Below are 19,011 nucleotides of genomic sequence, written 5' to 3' on the forward strand. Positions count from 1 at the left end.
GTCGCGTTTGGTTAATAAAAAGTGTATTGGTGTTTTTTTCAGTAGTGTACAGGTATGTAGTAGGTATCTACGTAATTTTATGTTTTATTGGTGTTTCTCTGATGAGTGTTATTTCTTCAGGTATAGTTGGTCGTGAGGCTTTTGTATATTTCGTACACAGCTCTGTGGTTATTCGTGGTTTGTAATCATTCTTTTGCGCTAGACATTGCAGGGTTTAAATTTCTTTCTGTATTGCGACCTGGTCTGCGGGAAGGTTGATCATTGTGTTGATCACAGTGTGAAAATATACACGTTTGTGTAATTTCTGTTGACAGGAGTTTGCACTGTTAACATTATCGGTTGTTGACTTTTACTAATGGTTCAAATGGCTCTGAGCACTATGGGACTTAACTGCTGAGGTCATCAGTCCCCTAGAACTTAGAACTACTTAAACCTAACTAACCTAAGGACATCACACACATCCATGCTCTAGGCAGGATTCGAACCTGCAACCGTAGCGGTCGCGCGGTTCCAGACTGTAGCGCCTAGAACCTCTCGGCCACACCTGCCGGCGACTTTTACTATATTTAGAATTTATGAGTGCTGTTAATGTTATGCTAAGATAGCCATGAGTCAAAGTTATGCTCGAGTCCACAAAGTTTTTTTTCCGTTCCTAGCACTGTCGTAAAATTCATTATGGGATCGTTGAGTGTCATATGTATGTCCTCTTTGTTTCCATCTTTAATCATTATTAATTCTTTGACATATCTGTAGTAATATATTATTTTATTACTGCAAGTTTTTGTTATTATAATGAAGTTTTCTCTAATGTGTTTACGAAAATAGCAGTGCTACATCCCATTGCTACTCCATCATTTTGGTACATTTTGTCACACGGTCTAAAATAGTTTTGGTTTGGCACAAATTTCGACTGGAAATTAAGTTTGTTTTTGACCATTACTAATAAAATATCGGGACATAAGACACAACTGATAACTACTGGAATAACAACGAAAGAATACCAACAGCAAACAAATAGACAGCAACAGAAATAATTAAATCACTGATCATCTGTTACAACTGCTGTTATCAAATGTCAACTACATAATAACATTTATTTCCTACAACTACTAAATGAGAAGTCAGAACATACCATAAAACTGATTATTATGCCACACTAACGTAAAACATAATCAGTACAAACAGACAGCAAGAGAAACAACGATATTGGAAGAAAGTATGGGTAGAAAACTTATGTAAAACCATATTATTCATAATTAACTTACATACATAAGAATTACCAAAATTTATAAGGTGTTCTATTACAGATAACACGATAATGGCTGTATAGCCGAAACAGGCCTATAGTTCACATAAAGATAATATTTACAGGATTTTCAAACAACTTACGGGATTTCAGGTAGGTAAAATTTACAGCGACCGCCGATATTTCGCCGGAAGTACACACCGCCATTCTTAAGGCATAAACTGCAACGGACAGGCGATGTATAGGCAAATTTGAAACCTCGGTTCATGAAGTAATTCAGGAAAGATACACACACACACACACACACACACACGCACACACACACACACACATTGAACACTAGTGGCACCAAAGATGACCAAAGTCAGAGATATCTATATTGAGACAACGAACTAGCAGGTGAGGTAACATTAACTCCGTCCCTTTGTTTTTGGACAAGGGGGAGTAGGATTCCAGTCAGAGTTTAAGCAAAAACCTACAGACCTGTTTACAAGGTTACTCGCTAATTTAATCCCAACTGCCTCCTTAATGGGAATGTTCCAGTAGCTGGACGTGAGGGCCAGTACTTCGGTATTGTGATATAGCATCGGGTGACCAGTATCCAAGCAATGTTCGGCAATAGCAGACCTATTTAGTTGCTGTAATCGTGTGTGCCGTTTATGATCAGTACATCGGTCCTCAACGGTCCTGGCAGTCTGACCCATATATGCCATACCACAGCTACAAGGAAGCAAACTAAGATAATCTAAGACATCTATTACGCAGCAGGCCTAGCCTAGAAAATTACGAATAGGTGCACTTAAAGCACTCTAATTTTAGATGGAGGTCGGAAAACGTGCGTTGCGCTATCGACCAACTGTGCATCGTGTGATTGATAATACTGAATCGACACCTAAGTCTACTGCCTTTTTGGCTTACATAGGAAGTACTTCCAAAAGGACCGGTCGTATTTTATGGAAATACGAGGTGAAACGTGTTTTCCGACCTCCATGTAAAATCAGAGTGTTTTGGGTTCGGATAAGGATGAACTTTGTTTGCGTAAGGCGGGTGTATATAGCATTCCTTGTAGCTGTAGCATGGCATATATTGGTCAGAATATCAGGGCCGTGGACGACTGATGTACTGAGCGTAAACGGCACACATGATTACAGCAGCCAAGTAGATATGATATTGCCGAACATTGCTTGTTATATAATATCACTGAGATATTGGCATGCACGTCCAGCTAATGGGACAGCGTCATTAAGAAGGCAGTTGAGATGAAATTATCGAGTAACCTTGTAAAGAGGGATGGAAATTTTTGCTTAAACTCTGACTGGAATCCTGCTCTCACTTCTCAAAATATAGAAGGTCTGAGTTAATGTTACCTCACCTACTAGTTCGTAGTCTCACTATAGATATATCTGACTTTGGTCATCTTTGGTGGCACTAGTGTTCAGTGTGTGTGTGTGTTATCTTTCCTGAATTACTTCGAGAACCGAGGTTTTAAAAATTGGTTCAAATGGCTCTGAGCACAATGGGATTTAACTTCTGAGGTCATCAGTACCCTAGAACTTAGAACTACTTAAATTTAACTAACCTAAGGACTTCACACACATTCATGCCCGAGGCAGGATTCGAACCTGCGACCGTAACGGTCGCGCGGTTTCAGACTGTAGCGCCTAGAACCGCTCGGCCACCTCGGCCGGCCGAGGTTTTAAATTTGCCCATATATTGCCTGGCCATTATAGTTTGTGCCTTGAGAATGGCTTGGTGTACTCCCGGCGAAATATCAGCGGTCACTGTAAAGTTTACCTGGCTGAATTCCCGTAAGCTGTTTGAAAATTGTATACGCCCGAAGAAACTCAGGTCTCATATTTGTAGTAGGTAACTGGTTATATGAGTATATTATATCTCTGAAATACATCTTTTACGCAGCAGGCCTAGAAAATTACGAATAGTGGCACTTAATGAAGATGATATCTCTTAATGAGTGGATTACAACATTTTAAAATTGCTGAATAATTACGCGTAATACTAGAAACCTGAAAACCTTCAGACAGACAGCCTGAAGCTGGAATCGGAATTCCGTGTTTCGGGATAGTCGATAAGTAAAATATATTCGGGAATATGTGACAGCTCTGTGGGGTACTTTCAACTTTACTTTCGTTTCTGCAATTATGCATAACAATATGGCGCAGCCATGCACACGATCTCATGAGAATTGTAAAATCTCTCCTTAATATCTCCATTGTCTCCAGGTTCAGTAACGACTGCGGAGGTAGACAGAGTAACTATTAACATCTTTGATCCAAATTGCTCAACATAATTGTCATGTGATTCTTCTCGTTACAGCACAACTTCTGGTGACGCTCAATACGCTGCTGTTCCAGGCACGTATAGAAGAAGGACTGCAAGATATCCTCAGCCGAAATTCCCACTGGTGTGAAACACACGCAAAAAGATGCCTGCTTCGATAAGAACGTGAGTTCTGATATATACTACAATTTTAAATCCAAGCAGAGATTCCTGTACAAATAATTTTGTTATTCTCAACTCTTCTCACTTCAGAAGTACTTGATATTTTCTGATTTTGGTTGTAATCGCTTATTATCCATAAGTTATCTGTATTACCTCATGTTAAGCTTTGAAACAATAAAGACAACTAGATTCTTTTCCAACAACGAGAAAGAAACACTTCAATTAAGCTCTGGACCGTCGAACAATTTGTTGTAACTGTAACTTGTTTGGTGCCATAATATAGTCGTAAATACATTTCTCGTGAAAATTATAACCTTTTTATGGCAGAAATTGTGTCTTTTGTTGGTAAACCGAGGCAATGTGCAACATTAATGATAAAATCCATGACATGTTATAAAAATTTTAATTTATTTCATCAACCAATGCTCATATCGAATAGCCATAGATGAGTATTGAGCGATCTTCACTGCAGTGTCACTGTGGCATAAACGGAGATCTGTAATGCTGCGACGTTGATGCTTGACATTGCAATGACTTTCTTTTTTCTGTTACTTGCACTGCAAGCATACTGTTGCTATACAAAGGAGAAAACAGGGAGAGGGAACTTCGTGTAATTTGTACTAAAGGATGTATATCGAAGTCAGTTGATGAGCATTTGCCTGAAACTACAGGAAATACACATGAAGAATTCGATGAAATTCTGCCTGTTAACAATGTTTCTGTCGTATATTTCGTACCATGATGGCAAAAAATGTCCTGCGTTTCTTTAATCTTTGCTCGAATCGAGTGAAGCCATCTGAACAATTTTAAGTTTATTTTTAAAAAATCGGTATTGTCAGTAATAATATTAGGAACAAAAAGGCATTTCTTTGTTTCGGAATGAGGTTCATCTTTATTACTTACACACAAAAAATTCCTCGTAAATTTCATTTTTCTCTAAACAATGATATTGATTGGACCGTTTGTAAATGACATGCTGCTTAACTCGACAATGAAATACTTCTTAAGTACTAATGTTAATAATCTGGCATAAGAAGCAGTCATTCTAACGAAAAATATATGTTAATGGATCTGGTTTTCTCTAGGTACGGATTTCACAGTTCTCAGGCGAGTCTGGCAGAAGAAAATAATGAGGAAGTTCGGGGAAAAATATTACGCATGGTGTCGGTCGAGGGAAAACCCCCGGGAAGTAAATCCGCTTCAATCGACGGGTAAGCAACCAGCACTTACTGATGATAACCACTGCGTACACGTTTTACTCTCAGCATTTGAATCTTAGCTTCACAATTAATAAGGCTAATTTGTAAACAGGACCTTCATACAACCGGTTCTGCCGCAGACAGAGGAGTCGATTCCTCCAGTTTCCTTCTTCCAGCTGGTAAGTATTTTTTTAATGCGATACTCACAATATCTTATTGACGAAGACGTGGTCATTATTTTTAACAGTATCACTTATATCCATTTCTTGCCTTTTCTGTGTGAAAGTTGAACCAAGCACAAAACTTAATTCTTTCCATCATCATTGTCAACGCTTTCACTTGTTCCGGTTCTAGTAGATGTTAACGGAACTGAACATTCCATACAATAAAATGAGAATATAAAATTAACCCTGACATTGGTAAGGTAATAATTTCAAAAACGAAACCATCGACACATCAGTAGAAATAAAATACACTTCATTCACTTTTATTTTAGTCTAGCCGAGTCACATGATATTTTAGTAGTGTTGGCTAATAGATTTTGTTATTTATTATTTTATTCTGCATTGAATTTTATAATTTAGCAGTCCCGTGGTAACGATATGAGCACACTAAGTAAGAAAGATAAAGACTGTTTCTCGCCATTTAACAGCGATATTTCGAAACCAGTAAATGTTTATATCAATATGTACTTCATGTAAGAGTTTATTACACAGTGCTTTAAGGTAGATGATCCGACAAATTGAATGAGAATCTCCTGCACTCATCCAGTTTAAGTGTATATCGTTAGCGGGGTGTTACATATGAATTTATTAAATGAAATTATTTTGAGTTGATGAAGTTGGTGGGCGTAGGGAAAAGCTTAATTCATCGATTAAATGATTATCATTTCTATCTTCGGATATTTTTGTTCACAATAATAATCTCTTTTGAGTGTTTTCTGCATTGTAATATTGCGACAAGTTATACGCTACAGGCCATTAAAATTGATACACTAAGAGGAAATGCAGATGATGAACAGGTATTCGTTGGACAAATATATTATACTAGAACTGACAGGTGATTACATTATCACGCAATTTGAGTGCATAAATCCAGAGAAATCAGTATCCAGAACAACCACCTGTGGCCGTAATAAGGGCCTTGACACACCTGCGTATTGAGTTTGGTTGAGTGGAACAGACCTTGGATGGCGTGTTCATGTATAGCTGCCCATGCAGGTTCAACACGATACCACAGTTCATCAAGAGTAGTTAATGGCGTATTGTGACGAGCCAGTTGCTCGGCCACCATTGACCAGACATTTTCAGATGGTGAGAGATGTGGAGAATGTGCTGGCCAGGGCAGCAGTCGAACACTTTCTATATCCAGAAAGGCCAGTACAGGACCTGCAACATGCGGTCGTGCATTATCCCGCTGAAATGTAGTGTTTCGCAGGGGTCGAATGAAGGGTAGAGCCACAGGTGGTAACACATTTGAAATTAAATGTCCACTGTTCAAAGTGCCGTCAATGTGAACAAGAGGTAACCGAGACTTGTAACCAATGGCACCTCATACAGCCACGCCGGGTGATACGCCAGTATGGCGATGACAAATACACGCTTCCAATGTGCGTCACTGCGAAGTCGCCAAACACGGAAGCGACCATCATGATCCTGTAAACAGACCCTGTATTCATCCGAAAAAAATGAGGTTTTGCCATTCGTGCACTCATGCTCGTCGTTGAGTACACACTCGCATGCGCTTCTGTCTGTGATGAAGCGTCAAGGGAACCGCAGACATGGTCTCCGAGCTGATAGTCCGTGCTGCTGCAAACGTCGTCGAACTGTTCGTGCACATGGTTGTTGTCTTGCAAACGTCCCCATCTGTTGACTCAGGGATCGAGACGTGGCTGCACGATCCGTTACAGCCATGCGGATAAGATGCCTGTCATCTCGACTGCTAGTGATACGAGGCCGTTGGGATACAGCACGGCATTCCGTATTACCCTCCTGAACCCACCGATTCTATATTCTTCTAACAGTCATTGGATCTCGACCAATGCGAGCAGAAATGTCACGATACGATTAACCGCAATCGCGATAGGCTACAATGCGACCTTTATCAAAGTCGGAAACGTGATGGTACGCATTTCTCCTTCTTACACGAGGCATCACAACAACGTTTCACCAGGCAACGCCAACTGCTGTTTGTGTACGAGAAATCGGCTGGAAACTTTCCTGATGTCAGCACGTTGTAGGTGTCGCCACCGGCGCCAACCTTGTGTGAATGTTCTGAAAAGCTAATCATTTGCATATCACAGCATCTTCTTCCTGTCGGTTAAATTTCGCGTCTTTTGCACGTCATCGTCGTGGTGTAGCAATTTTAATGATCAGTAGTGTATTTAGGTCTTAATGGCCGTTAGATACCGTGGTCAGACGGCAGGAGCTCCTTGAGGTTAGGAAAAGTTTGGATAGAAATTTGTATCAATTTTATCTTTTTTATGGTCAAAATCCGTTGACCTGTGGATACACCGGTTCCCCCCAGATCACGGAAGTTAAGCACCGCCGGCCGTTGTTGACCATACGGCCCGCTATGCACTGTTGGCCCTACCGGGGAGCACTCAACCTCGTGAAGTCGATTGAGGTGCTACATGAGCGAGTATTAACGGTTGCACGTCACGAAAATTGACGGCTGACGAGAGAGCGCATCCGATTACGTCCGTCATCTGTGGATGACTCGGCGGCCGGTCATTACCGTTGGGTCTTTCGAGGTCTTTCCGGACGGAGTTTAGCAACTCTTTTATTAGACCAGAGATTAACTAGATATTCGTGGTGACTTATGAAAGGAATTTTGTAAAAGCAGTGGAAACAGAACCTGCGTTGTATAAAGATTGTTGACGAAATAGAAGAATCAGCGAAGTGTGAAACTGTACTGTATATTGCTCTAAGTGTTGACAGTTATAAAGTAACCGTGGCATTAAGCTCGTGCTGAACACTAAAATCAAAAAGGCACGTGACTAAATTTACCGAAATAATTACTATTCACAGTTGGCCATTTACGCCACACATATCTTCTCAGCAAAATCTGGACCAATAACGCTTAACTCCCAGAGTCCATAATAACAGCGAGTATTCTCGTATTTAACCCGAGACGTTGATGTATTGACAGGAATATTGCTGTGCTTCTAGTAACACTAATCCTTGATGGTAGCCATGGTCGTCGTTACGGCTGTGAAACTTTAAATATCCTGTTCAGCAGGACCATTGTTGAACAGAATTCTCAAGACTGTTACTTCACGACACATAACTGTCCCTATCCTGCTTTCCCATTCATTTGCCGTACTTCGCACTGAACTGGTATGGCATATCACCAGTAAGCGAGTCACTTGAGATCTTTAACGTTTTACTAGTAATCCCGATCCACTGGTGTACTTACAAGGTCGTAAATCATAGGTGTTGTTCAGCCCAACAAAACGTCATTCGGCACATGCAATACTATATATTTGTTATGCATATTTATTTCATACGCTTTAAGAGTGTAATGTCATATATGATCTATTCCTCATCATTCCCGATAATCCCTGTAATTTTCGTGAACAACAGCATACGCTCTCGAAGGTCTATTTTATATCGAAGATAGACACGCACCAATCTACGCCGAGCAGTCTCAAAGAAACGGCAACATACAACCAGGCAGAAGAATTAGCAGTGAAATTAATACTGACTATAAACAGTTAAGTCTTGGAATCAGTTAACAGCACTGGTAACTCTTACGTTTTATTCTACGTACGGTAATTGTAACTTAGCTGCAGATAGTTACTGACTTTCATGATTGTTCTGTGGGAAAAAGAGCGGTTAAGGTGTAAGGTACGTAAGAAGTAACATGGGCAATAATTTAGCAAAGCGACTGTATACATCAGGAGCACAAATTCTAGGAAGATAGGATGCAATTATTACAGAGGAAAACATCAGCGAAGTGAAGCACAAAATTTTGAAGCGCGACAACCAATCAACGTTAATGCAGTTAATTTAAATGGTACATTAAGAAATTAAGCCCAACAGAAAGGAGCTCTTCCAGATACGCCGCCAATTGAACTGTGGTTGAAGCAAAAGAGGCTGGGTGACTGATATTCTTATATTTATATCAACGGCTTTATTGTGACGTTCCTCACACTCAACATAGAAAATGTAGCGATGAACGAACTGATACTTCTCTTTCCTATTTTCAATTTGTTTGCAGTGACTCGTGCAACTAATTCCTGTGATTCAAGAGTCTCTCTCCTAATCGTCGACTTCTCACATCGTACCAGAGGTAGATGTATGCATTACTCTGTTTTATTCTTTGCTCTTCCAGTCGAGTTCAACCATAAGAGAACAAACTTGGTGTCCGGGTTACTTGTTTGTGCTCAAAGCTTTTAGCTTAAACATACTTCCAGGTTTAAACGTTTTCATCACATAATACCCTGTATCGTCTTGTCAGCATATCTCATTAATGAGGAGCACCACTCTATTTTCACGTAGTTGCCACCTGAAGATGATATTTCGATAAAATAATCTATTCAAATTAATCAGCAGTCTGTGTCTCGATCATAATAAAAAAGCGAAGTAAACTTAGGTCTGGACAAGGCGATGTTCTGGGTTAGTCGTAAAACACAGACAAAATGTCTGTCTCAGCCAAGTAGAAACAAGGCACAATAACGAAGTTGACTCCCAATACTCACGTAGTCAGCTGTCGTTTCGCCCTTAACTGACTGTGCTAATCAACAGCTGAGCTAGCAGGACGACGTGACAAAGCCGAAGAGAAGCGTGACTAATTGGTTAGTGCTATAGAAAACTTAAAACAAACAACTAGCTGTGAATCACTGAATTCACATATAGCAGCGCAGACTTTTCCTTCTAAGTCATTAGTACTTCAACTGGACTTATGCTGCCCTCCACCATTACCAATCTTGTGAAAACTTTTCTCATCTCTCTATACCAACTATACTCATAATCTATTGTAATCTGTTTGGGGTCTCCTACGCCTGTTCTGCTTGTACCAGTTTTCTCCTCTATTGCTCCTCCAGCGCCAGGTTTATTCCTGAATGCCTTAGAAGATGTCGCATTGTCCTATACCTGTTTTACACCGTTTTCCAGCCTAATCTATCCTTCATAAGCCCCTTCGTATCTGTATAACAACTGCAACTATCCTCCACTTGAACCAGCTTACGTTCGTCAAGCTCTGGTGTCCGTCCAAAATCCACCCGTCCATTACCAAACTGATTATTCCTCCAATGCCTTACGACGTCTTCAGTCACCCAATCTCTGCTTTTATTCAATTTACGCCATCAATTTCGTTTCTCCTCAATTCTCTTCATTACTTACCCGATCTAGCAATCAAATCTTCAGTACTCTTCTGTAGCTCAACAATTCGAAGGCTTCTATTCTCTTCTGGATTGTTTACAGTCTTCTGTACAAGGCTGCACTCCTGACAAATGACTTCAAAAATATGTTGTAACATTGAAATTTATATTCGATGACAAAAATTTCTGTCCCTCTGAAACGAATTTCTTGCTGGTACCAGCGTGCATTTTGTATCTTCTTTAATTTAACCATTTTAGCCTTTTGGTGCCCAAATAGCAATACTCTTCAACTACTCGCAGCATACTATTTTCTAATCTAGTTCCCTCTTTACCACCTGGTTTGATTTGCCGGCATTCCATTATCTTTTTCTAGCTTTTGTTTATATTCATCTTGTAACCTCTTTTGTCCTCTCTTACATAATTGTAGTTTCCTCTGCAAATCTCAGAGCTTCTATTTATTGTCCCAGAACTGTAATTTCCTTTGTTGATGTGGTGTTGCAGCTGTGAAATGGGGACCGTACTGATAAGCAGAATCGTGTAAATCTAATTAAAGGTGTCATGCAATGGATAATTTAGTGAATTCAATTTTACAGGCGTGAGCCTAACATACATGAAACATGGTTGCTGTAACTCAAAATGGTGATAAAAATGGGGGATTCATTAGACTACTGAAAGAAACAATGGTCACTGTAAGAAAGGTCCTATTTATTAGAAGTCATTTAGATTTCAAGTTACGCACAAGTGCATAAATAACTATGAACAATTACGTTCATGAGGTGTGAAGACAAGTTACAACCGACCTTGCCCAACAAAACCTTGGAAGAGGTCGCATCGTCGATCTGTAGTGACCAAGTTAGATCTAAGCAGCTACGTTAGCGGAAGCCGCAGAGTGATTGCCAGTTCTCAGTCAAGAAGTAAAGAAAGAACAGCGGAATGAGTCACGGATGCACTTGCCGACTTGATTGAGTGCATATTGAGCCTTAATTACTAACAAGCGTACTTGTAGCAAAAAATGTAAAATTTCTGACTTTTGTCTGAAGGACTTGTGTGTCTCCTACGCCTCGGTTTGTGAATGCTGCTGTTGCTCATCATACTTAGAGTTAGCGGTGCCCACGAGTGGCTGCAGTGGTGCCTGGAAAACTCCAAGTACTTTGTCCTGCATCAGAAACCCTGTCTCGGCGGATGTCTCCCCTGTCAAGTCTACGACAGAAGTGTTCTGCGTAACGATGCCAGCAAGAGGTGAACTCTTACTCCTTCTTTTTGAGTGTGAGGCTTGAGCATGATTTTTATAGCCAATGACAATGGTTCTTCTGACCGATGACCAATCGGATAGGTTCTGGTAATGTAGCGATCTCCCCCCAAACTCAATTTTAATGTTATTAGCCAACAGAGGGTATTTTTACGCTAGGGGGGGGGGGTCAGAAACAGGCAGCATATGATTCCCACTACCCGTCTTCCAGTTCCGGTCAAAAAGGTTTCCTCCTCCAACTACGCAAAGGTGAGCTAGGTTATCCCACTCCAGAATTTATTTATGTTAATTAATGGTAGATACTCTTACTGCTTCTTAGCGAAAATCAACAACCTCAATTAACTTGCCACCAGCTAGGTGGTTGCTGGCGCCACTCTCATCCTGCAGAATGGCCTCTTCTTATTCCAAATTCAGCATTATTCGGAAAGCAGGACTCCTGATGGGCTCATTTCTTTACAATTCTGCAGGCACTGTCGCTGTTAGTGGGTGTGAATAAGTCGCGACGCGCTCCTGTCGTCTTTTATTACTCAATAACCTCCCCCCCCCCCCCACAGGTGCAAGCACTATGGCCGTCTCAGAAAGCACACACAACGCCTGTCTGGCGGGCGTCTCCTCACAGACAATACGCCAGGGCTAGCGCTTCCTAACGGGTGTCGCGCCTCCCTTGGTGGTGGCGGCTCGTGCACGTGGGAAAAGTTTATCTTTTTGCGGTCTGTCTTATAAGATACTCCCTTAGGGTCAGTATTGCCTCGCCGTTTCTTATATTTGCCTGGAACTCAAGTTGACTCTCCCCGAGATCGACTTTGACTAATATTTATAGTGAAACTTCCTGGCAGATTAAAATTGTGTGCTGGACCGAGACTCGAACTCGGGACCTTTACCTTTACCTTGTACAGCAGCAACTTCTCTGACTCCGACATTAGGGTTATCGTCAACTGCAGGAAGAATTGCTTCGTCCATTGCGGGTGTCCTCGTCGTTCAAGGTCTTCCCCAGTCGCGAGTCATAGGCTGGAATGTTCCGTGCTCCCCAAGACGCCGATCAATTGCTTCGAACATCTTCCTGTCGGAACACCTTTGTTCTGGAAATCTGTCTCGATACAAACGTACCGCACCATGGCTATTGCCCCGTGCTAATCCATACATCAAATGGGCATCTGCCAACTCCGCATTTGTAAACATTGCACAGACTGCAAAACCACGCTCGTGATGAACACTAACCTATTGATGCTACGTACTGATGTGCTTGATGCTAGTACTCTAGAGCAATGAGTCGCATGTCAACACAAGCACCGAAGTCAACATTACCTTCCTTCAATTGGGCCAAGTGGCGGTGAATCGAGTAAGTACTGTACACACTGATGAAACTAAAATGAGCTCTAACATGGAACTTAAGCGATTCCAGACGCATTTCCACATAACATATTTTCTTTATTTGTGTGTGGGGAATGTTTCCTGAAAGTTTGGCCGTACCTTTTTGTAACACCCTGTTTACATGGTAGCAACTGAAATGTTTTACGGCACCTGACCCCGCCGTCGACGTGGCGGTAGCCCCTAATGCTTCCGCCTCGCTTGCTGTTTAGTTCCGCTTCTCGACCGCTTGGGAGCGCTGGCTGCTGGCCCTCGGGGTGGTGGCGGCGGTGGGCGCCGGCGTGGGCATGCCCCTGAGCAACCTGCTGTTTGGAGACCTGACGGGCGTCATGGTGGACTTCGGGTCGGCGCTGGCCAACGCCACGGCCGCGGGCGAGCAGGTGCCCGACGTGGCGGTGCGTGTCTTCCTGCACGGCGTCCGGCAGTTCCTCATCTACAGCTCCATCCTGGGCGCCGCCACCTTCCTCTTCACCTACGTCTGCATCTTCACCTTCAACTATGTCGGATACCGGCAGGTAAATACGGCACTCGGTATTGGGTAAAGAAATGGAACGCCTTCGTGGAATGGAGACGAGTCGCTCTATTGAGTACGTACAGACTGTCCCAAAATATAACTTTCGTGCATAAGTTGGTAGCGTTTTTGTTTCACGTGTTAGTATCTCGGTTGCTGTGGGTTTATTTATTGACTGTCACATTTTATTTGTAGTTCACTATTACTATTCGAGTTTACATATTATTATTTTGTCATTTGGAGATAGTGACCTGAAATGGGAATGCTAGAAAACAGTGGTAAGTGGAGAAATCGGAACATTTCCTACATATTCTTCTGTCTGAATTCAATAGAGGACTGACAGCAGCGGAGGCAGCCAGAAGCATTTTACACCGTGTGTGCATATAATGGACAGACAACGACAACCAAATGTTTCATTAATTTCGTTTAAATGCATTAATCCACAATGATCAACGTCAGTGTTGGCAAGAACTGACACATGTGGGCCGAGCGGGATTAGCCGAGCGGTCCGGGCGCTGCAGTCGTGGACTGTGCGGCTGGTCCCGGTGGAGGTTCGAGTCCTCCCTCGGGCATGGGTGTGTGTGTGTTTGTCCTTAGGGTAATTTAGGTTAAGTAGTGTGTAAGCTTAGGGACTGATGACCTTAGCAGTTAAGTCCCATAAGACTTCACACACATTTCAATATTTTTTGTTCTCTGACTCATGTGGTGAACCCTGATCATTCCACCACTGTACCATATTTGCATGTAATGGAAACGGTTCTAAAATCAGGTGTATCGGTACAGCATGCCCTAAGCCAAAGTCGCAAAAATCGGTGGGTGGCCATATGTGTGTCTCTGCTTTCTCATCATCAATTGACTCGTGAACAACACCGACGATTCCTATCCTGTATCCTTACTGGTGATGGGAAGTAGTGTCTATCCCAAGGAAAAGAAAGGAATGGTTAGGCCCAAACAAAGCATCGCGCATCCATAACAGATAATGTTATGTATTTGGTAGCACAGCGACGGTGTGTTGTACTACGAATTGCCCCTCCGAGGTGTAACGATCACTCCTGACATTCCCTGTCAACATCTGAGACGTCTTGTAGACGCAATCCGAGAGAAACGTCCTGGAAGACGCTAAGTGATGCCGATCCGCGACAACGCCCCCGCACATTCTGCTAGGCTGATAAAAAACACAATACATGAGCTGGGTTGGGTAGTCATTCCGCACCCACCTTATTCACCTGATCTTGTGCCCTCATATTTTCACCTTGTCCGCTCTCTATTCAACAACCTTCAAGGAACGAACTTTCCGAATGAGAATGCACTCCAAACATGGATCGATCAATTCTTCGCCTAAAAACCACAAGATTTCTACAGATACGGAATCGAAAAGTTATCTTAGCGTTGCCAGACTGTTGTTAATAGTGAAGTAGAATATATTATCGTTGACTAAAGCCTCTATTGCCTGTGCCTACTGTGTTTACTGAACTTATGGAATAACGATGTGAACTTATGCCATAATTTTCTAACGTCAAAGTTTCTATGGATTGCATCATAATTACGAGTGAAAACTGACATGGGTGGAAGTATACTATACGAGAACCACATCATTTGAGGAAATTCAGCCCAAGAAAACGAGCTTTTTGCGGGATAACTGCGAAAGTCTGTTTACGAGCCACCAATGAGTTTTGTCTGAAACATACTACAATTGTCACCTGAAGATTCGTTCCATACGAGTTTTTACCTGATCATGATCTTAAACGGAAATGTCTGTAAATGCCGAAACAAGTGCCTTGAGAAATGTATTCAGGCAGGATTTGAGACAGACTGTGAAGCAGGTTTCTTTCCAAGCAGGATTGTCAAAAATTAAAAGAAATACGAGCAGCGTTCAACAAGTAATGCAACATCTTTTTTCGCAACCAATTTCGGTTGGAAACAAGGGCAGTGTTTAGCCCACATGGTGTCACAATGTTCCGACAGGTGGTGCCGCTATACGTAGCCTTCAAAATGGCGTCTTTGACGGAAGTGCGTTCAAACAGAGAGCTGTCACTGAGTTTCTTTTGACAATGAAACAGAGCATCGTAGATATTCATAGGCGCTTGCAGAATGTGTACGGAGACCTGGCAGTGAATAAAAACCACCGTCAGTCGTTGGGCGAATCGCGTATCATCTCAAGGTCGTGGAACTGTGTTCAATCGCCCGGTAGCCGGCCAGCCGCACATAGCTCTGACTCGTGCAATGATGGAACGTGCAGACACTCTTTCGAGGTGATCGGCGAATCACAATTAAACACGTCGCTGCTCAACTGGACGTCTCTGTTTGTAGTGCTGACACACTCGCCCGTCAGATGGGTCCCTCGCCGCCCAACAGGAGTCCATAAAGAGCGACGAGGGACATCTGCCCGGAATTGCTTGGGCATAACAAGATTGATCGTGGAAATTTTTTGTGGAACATCGTCACGAGCAATGAAACATGGGTGCATCACTTCGAACCGGAAACAAAACGGCAATCCATGGAGTGGTTCCTCCGAAGAAAAAGTTCAAAGCCGCAGTCCCAGTAGGTGAAGTCATGGCGACGATCTTCTGCGACTCTGTAGGGGTCATTATAATTTTCAACGTACTTCTGTTTGCGATAACATCGTATGTGGTTCTTACTTCTAGAGCTGATGGGCCGATGCAGGTTATTTTCAAGTGGGACTCCCTGACTGCTGTTTTTCGGGAAAATTCAGCCACTACATACTCGGAGGGTGTAATGATACGGTGTATCGTCGAAACCGGTTGTCACTAAACTGATAATGAAATTACAGCTGACAGTAGTGTTTAAATCTGCAGTAATCATATTGGCTGTGGTCATCTTCTCCTATTTAGCAAGGATGGATATGCTGAAATCTGAAAGTGTTATTGTGTTTGATGTGTTCGATGTCCTCCCTCATGGTGCGACGATGAACTCATCAACTCTGAAATGTATTGTGCTACCCGTATGAATCAAGTTCTTCAATGTGTGCGTCGCCACAAAAATGCAAATGAAATCCTCCTTCTCCATTACTACGCAATGCCCCAGAGACGGCTGTGCACCCGAGAGGTGCTCACAAAACTTCACTGTACTGTTCTTCGTCATCCACCCTACACACCTTCCCATTTCCATCTGTTTGGCCCAATGAGGAATGCGGGAAGCAATACGTGGATGATGTGGAGATTAACGATGCAACAAGATGTTGGCTCCGACGTCGAACAGTTGAACGGGATCATTTGGGCAGTAATGTGGCGTAAGGCCTGGCCTTCGCAATGGACGCAGTTTATGTTGAAAAATAGTTCTCCTGGGATCCTGAATAAAACAAACCTGCTTTCAGAAAAGAATGTGTTGCGTTACTTATTGAACGCCCTTGTAAATTACGACACATCGTTGGCCTTTTTTTACCTTCCTCCTTTGTTGTGATGTCCAAGACGATATCTTTATCTATGGGTGGACACAGGATTTATAAGATTTCCAATTTATATTATCGATTTCTGTTGGTAAGCGACGGATTTCATTCCCCTTTCTTCATTGTTCTCCTCACTGTTTTGATTTGGCCTTTAATGATTTCCTTTCCTCCACCAACCTCTTCATCTCAGCCTGTACGTCTTCAGTTGTTGGCTATATTCCAAATCTCTGTCCTCGCCAGAGATCTCTCCCTGTGCTGTTCCCTTCAGAGCACTGCTCTGCAAAACTGTCGAGATATATAAAGTACCATAACGTTTTAAATACGCGGTGGGAATGAATCAAAGGGAGCATGTTGTCAGTGGTCTCCCAGTCGCACACAGAAAACTGGACGTGCCATGGCGTGCGGTCAGCATCAGTGTAGCGCCAAATGGGGCTCGCCCCGCAACACGAGGCAGTAGAACGAACTGGAAAAGAGAGTTTGTGTCTCAATCAGCGAGCAGTTACGGTGCACAGTGGCGATAGTCTTCAGTACAACGCGGCCCAGTGACAACATCTGGATGACTTCAGGTCGGGAAGAATCTTTAGCATACTGGAAGAAAGACGAAGTGTGACAAATATAGCTCATAAGTTATCTATATCTTACAGCATTGTTTCTCGTGCGTGGGGAGCGTTTCAAAGCGGAGGCACTGCTTCCAGAAGGAGAAAAAGTGCTCGACCACTTTCTTTCTTTCTTTCGCAGGGTCGGTGTGGTTAGAACGGATTTGGCAAGGTTAGTTAGGGGTGGCCGGATGGCAGGGATGGAATCAGTGTACCCCAGCTGTCTCCATCTAGTGTAAATCGTGAAATAGTGCGAACGTGTTTCAAATGTCTGCGACGCGTGTAACTGAGTCGGAACGTGGGGATCAGCCCGGTATTCTCCTAGAAGAATGTGGAAAACCGCCTAAAAACTACATCCGGGCTCGCCAGCACACTGGCCCTCGTCGTTAATCCTCTGGGCGGATTCGATCCAGACCAACGCGCCTACCCGAGTCCAGAAAGCAGCGCGTTAGCGCTCTCGGATACCCTCGCTGGTATACTACAGGAACAGATAACAGCTATATAATGTAAAAGCCACATCAAACCCAGATGGAGTTGCAACAACAGTTAACAGGACTGTAAGGCATACAGTCTCTCTCTCTCCCCACAGTGAAATGGGACACTGCGACTGTCTGAGGATAGTCTCTCTAACCAAAGACCAAGCGTTGTGCTCCGTTGACACTCACATTCGCGATGGTACGAAGAGCGTAGGGGCTTGACCTCCTAGGAGTGGGGTCACGTGCTTTTCTCAGACGAGAGCAGATTCAATCTGAGTAGTGACTTTTTCGGTATCCTTACGAGATGTGGGAATACTCATTGTACCCAGGACCATTGTCTAACGTAATCGTTTTGGTGACCCAGGTGTTATGTTGTGGGATGACAAATTTTGCACGAGTGTGCTGACCTCCAAGTCTTTGATCACGGTACATTCACGGGTCAAGGTTATTGTGACACAGTACTCCTTCCACATGTGCGTCTTTCCAGGGATGCATCCGACCCCGGAAGGATGTACAGGGTGCGCCCACATCGAAGAGTGCACGTGGAAGAGCTCCAGGATCGTGAGGTTATTAGGCGAAAGAACAGGCCTGGCCATTCCCTCGATCGCGTCTCGGGTGGTTGAGGAGACATACTGCAGCACGTTCACGTTTATCATCTACCATCCGGCGGTTGTAAACCGAACTGGTGGAGGCATGGAACAACCTACTACGCCAACCCCTTTCCAAAAATGTGGCCAGTATGGGAGCATGTTGCAGAGTTAAAGACCATTATAAATTGCGGTGACATCAGTGAAATTACTATTTTTGAATAGAACTATCATTCCTGTTAATCTCACTGCGTATTTATTTCAGTTACTTTCTTTGCTATAGTGCAGCAGTTATTTGTATGTGTGGTCGAAGTTTCAACTAGCTATGCTACTCCGCAGTGAGCTTCATTCGTTCTAAGGTTTTGCACATCAGTGTCCTATGAAGCTCCTCTCCCACGCGCCTTCCTCTAATTACTTATTTACACATATTCCTTTGTTCGTCGATTCAGTGGAGGACTTCTTCGTTTCTCATCAGTCCACATAATTTTCAACATATTTCCATAACACATCTCAAACACTTCTATTTGCTTCTTTTCCTGTTTTTGTGAGGCTGATGTTCACTTCCATACAATGTTGAATTTCACTCGTAT

At 42.8% G+C, this 19,011-nt stretch overlaps 1 protein-coding gene across 1 annotated transcript in view; it reads left to right on the forward strand.

Moving 5' to 3' along the window:
- Positions 1-19,011, forward strand: part of LOC126354016 (ATP-dependent translocase ABCB1-like) — a 196,009-nt gene that overhangs the window by 30,660 nt on the left and 146,338 nt on the right. The window contains exons 2-5 of the mRNA XM_050003339.1: positions 3,581-3,709; positions 4,792-4,917; positions 5,018-5,084; positions 13,058-13,360. Coding sequence (XP_049859296.1) covers positions 3,690-3,709; positions 4,792-4,917; positions 5,018-5,084; positions 13,058-13,360 — 516 coding nt within the window. The 5' untranslated portion in view covers positions 3,581-3,689. The remainder of the gene's footprint in view (positions 1-3,580; positions 3,710-4,791; positions 4,918-5,017; positions 5,085-13,057; positions 13,361-19,011) is intronic.

Source organism: Schistocerca gregaria, chromosome 3 (genome assembly GCF_023897955.1).
Source record: "Schistocerca gregaria isolate iqSchGreg1 chromosome 3, iqSchGreg1.2, whole genome shotgun sequence".
NCBI classification, from domain to species: domain Eukaryota; kingdom Metazoa; phylum Arthropoda; class Insecta; order Orthoptera; family Acrididae; genus Schistocerca; species Schistocerca gregaria.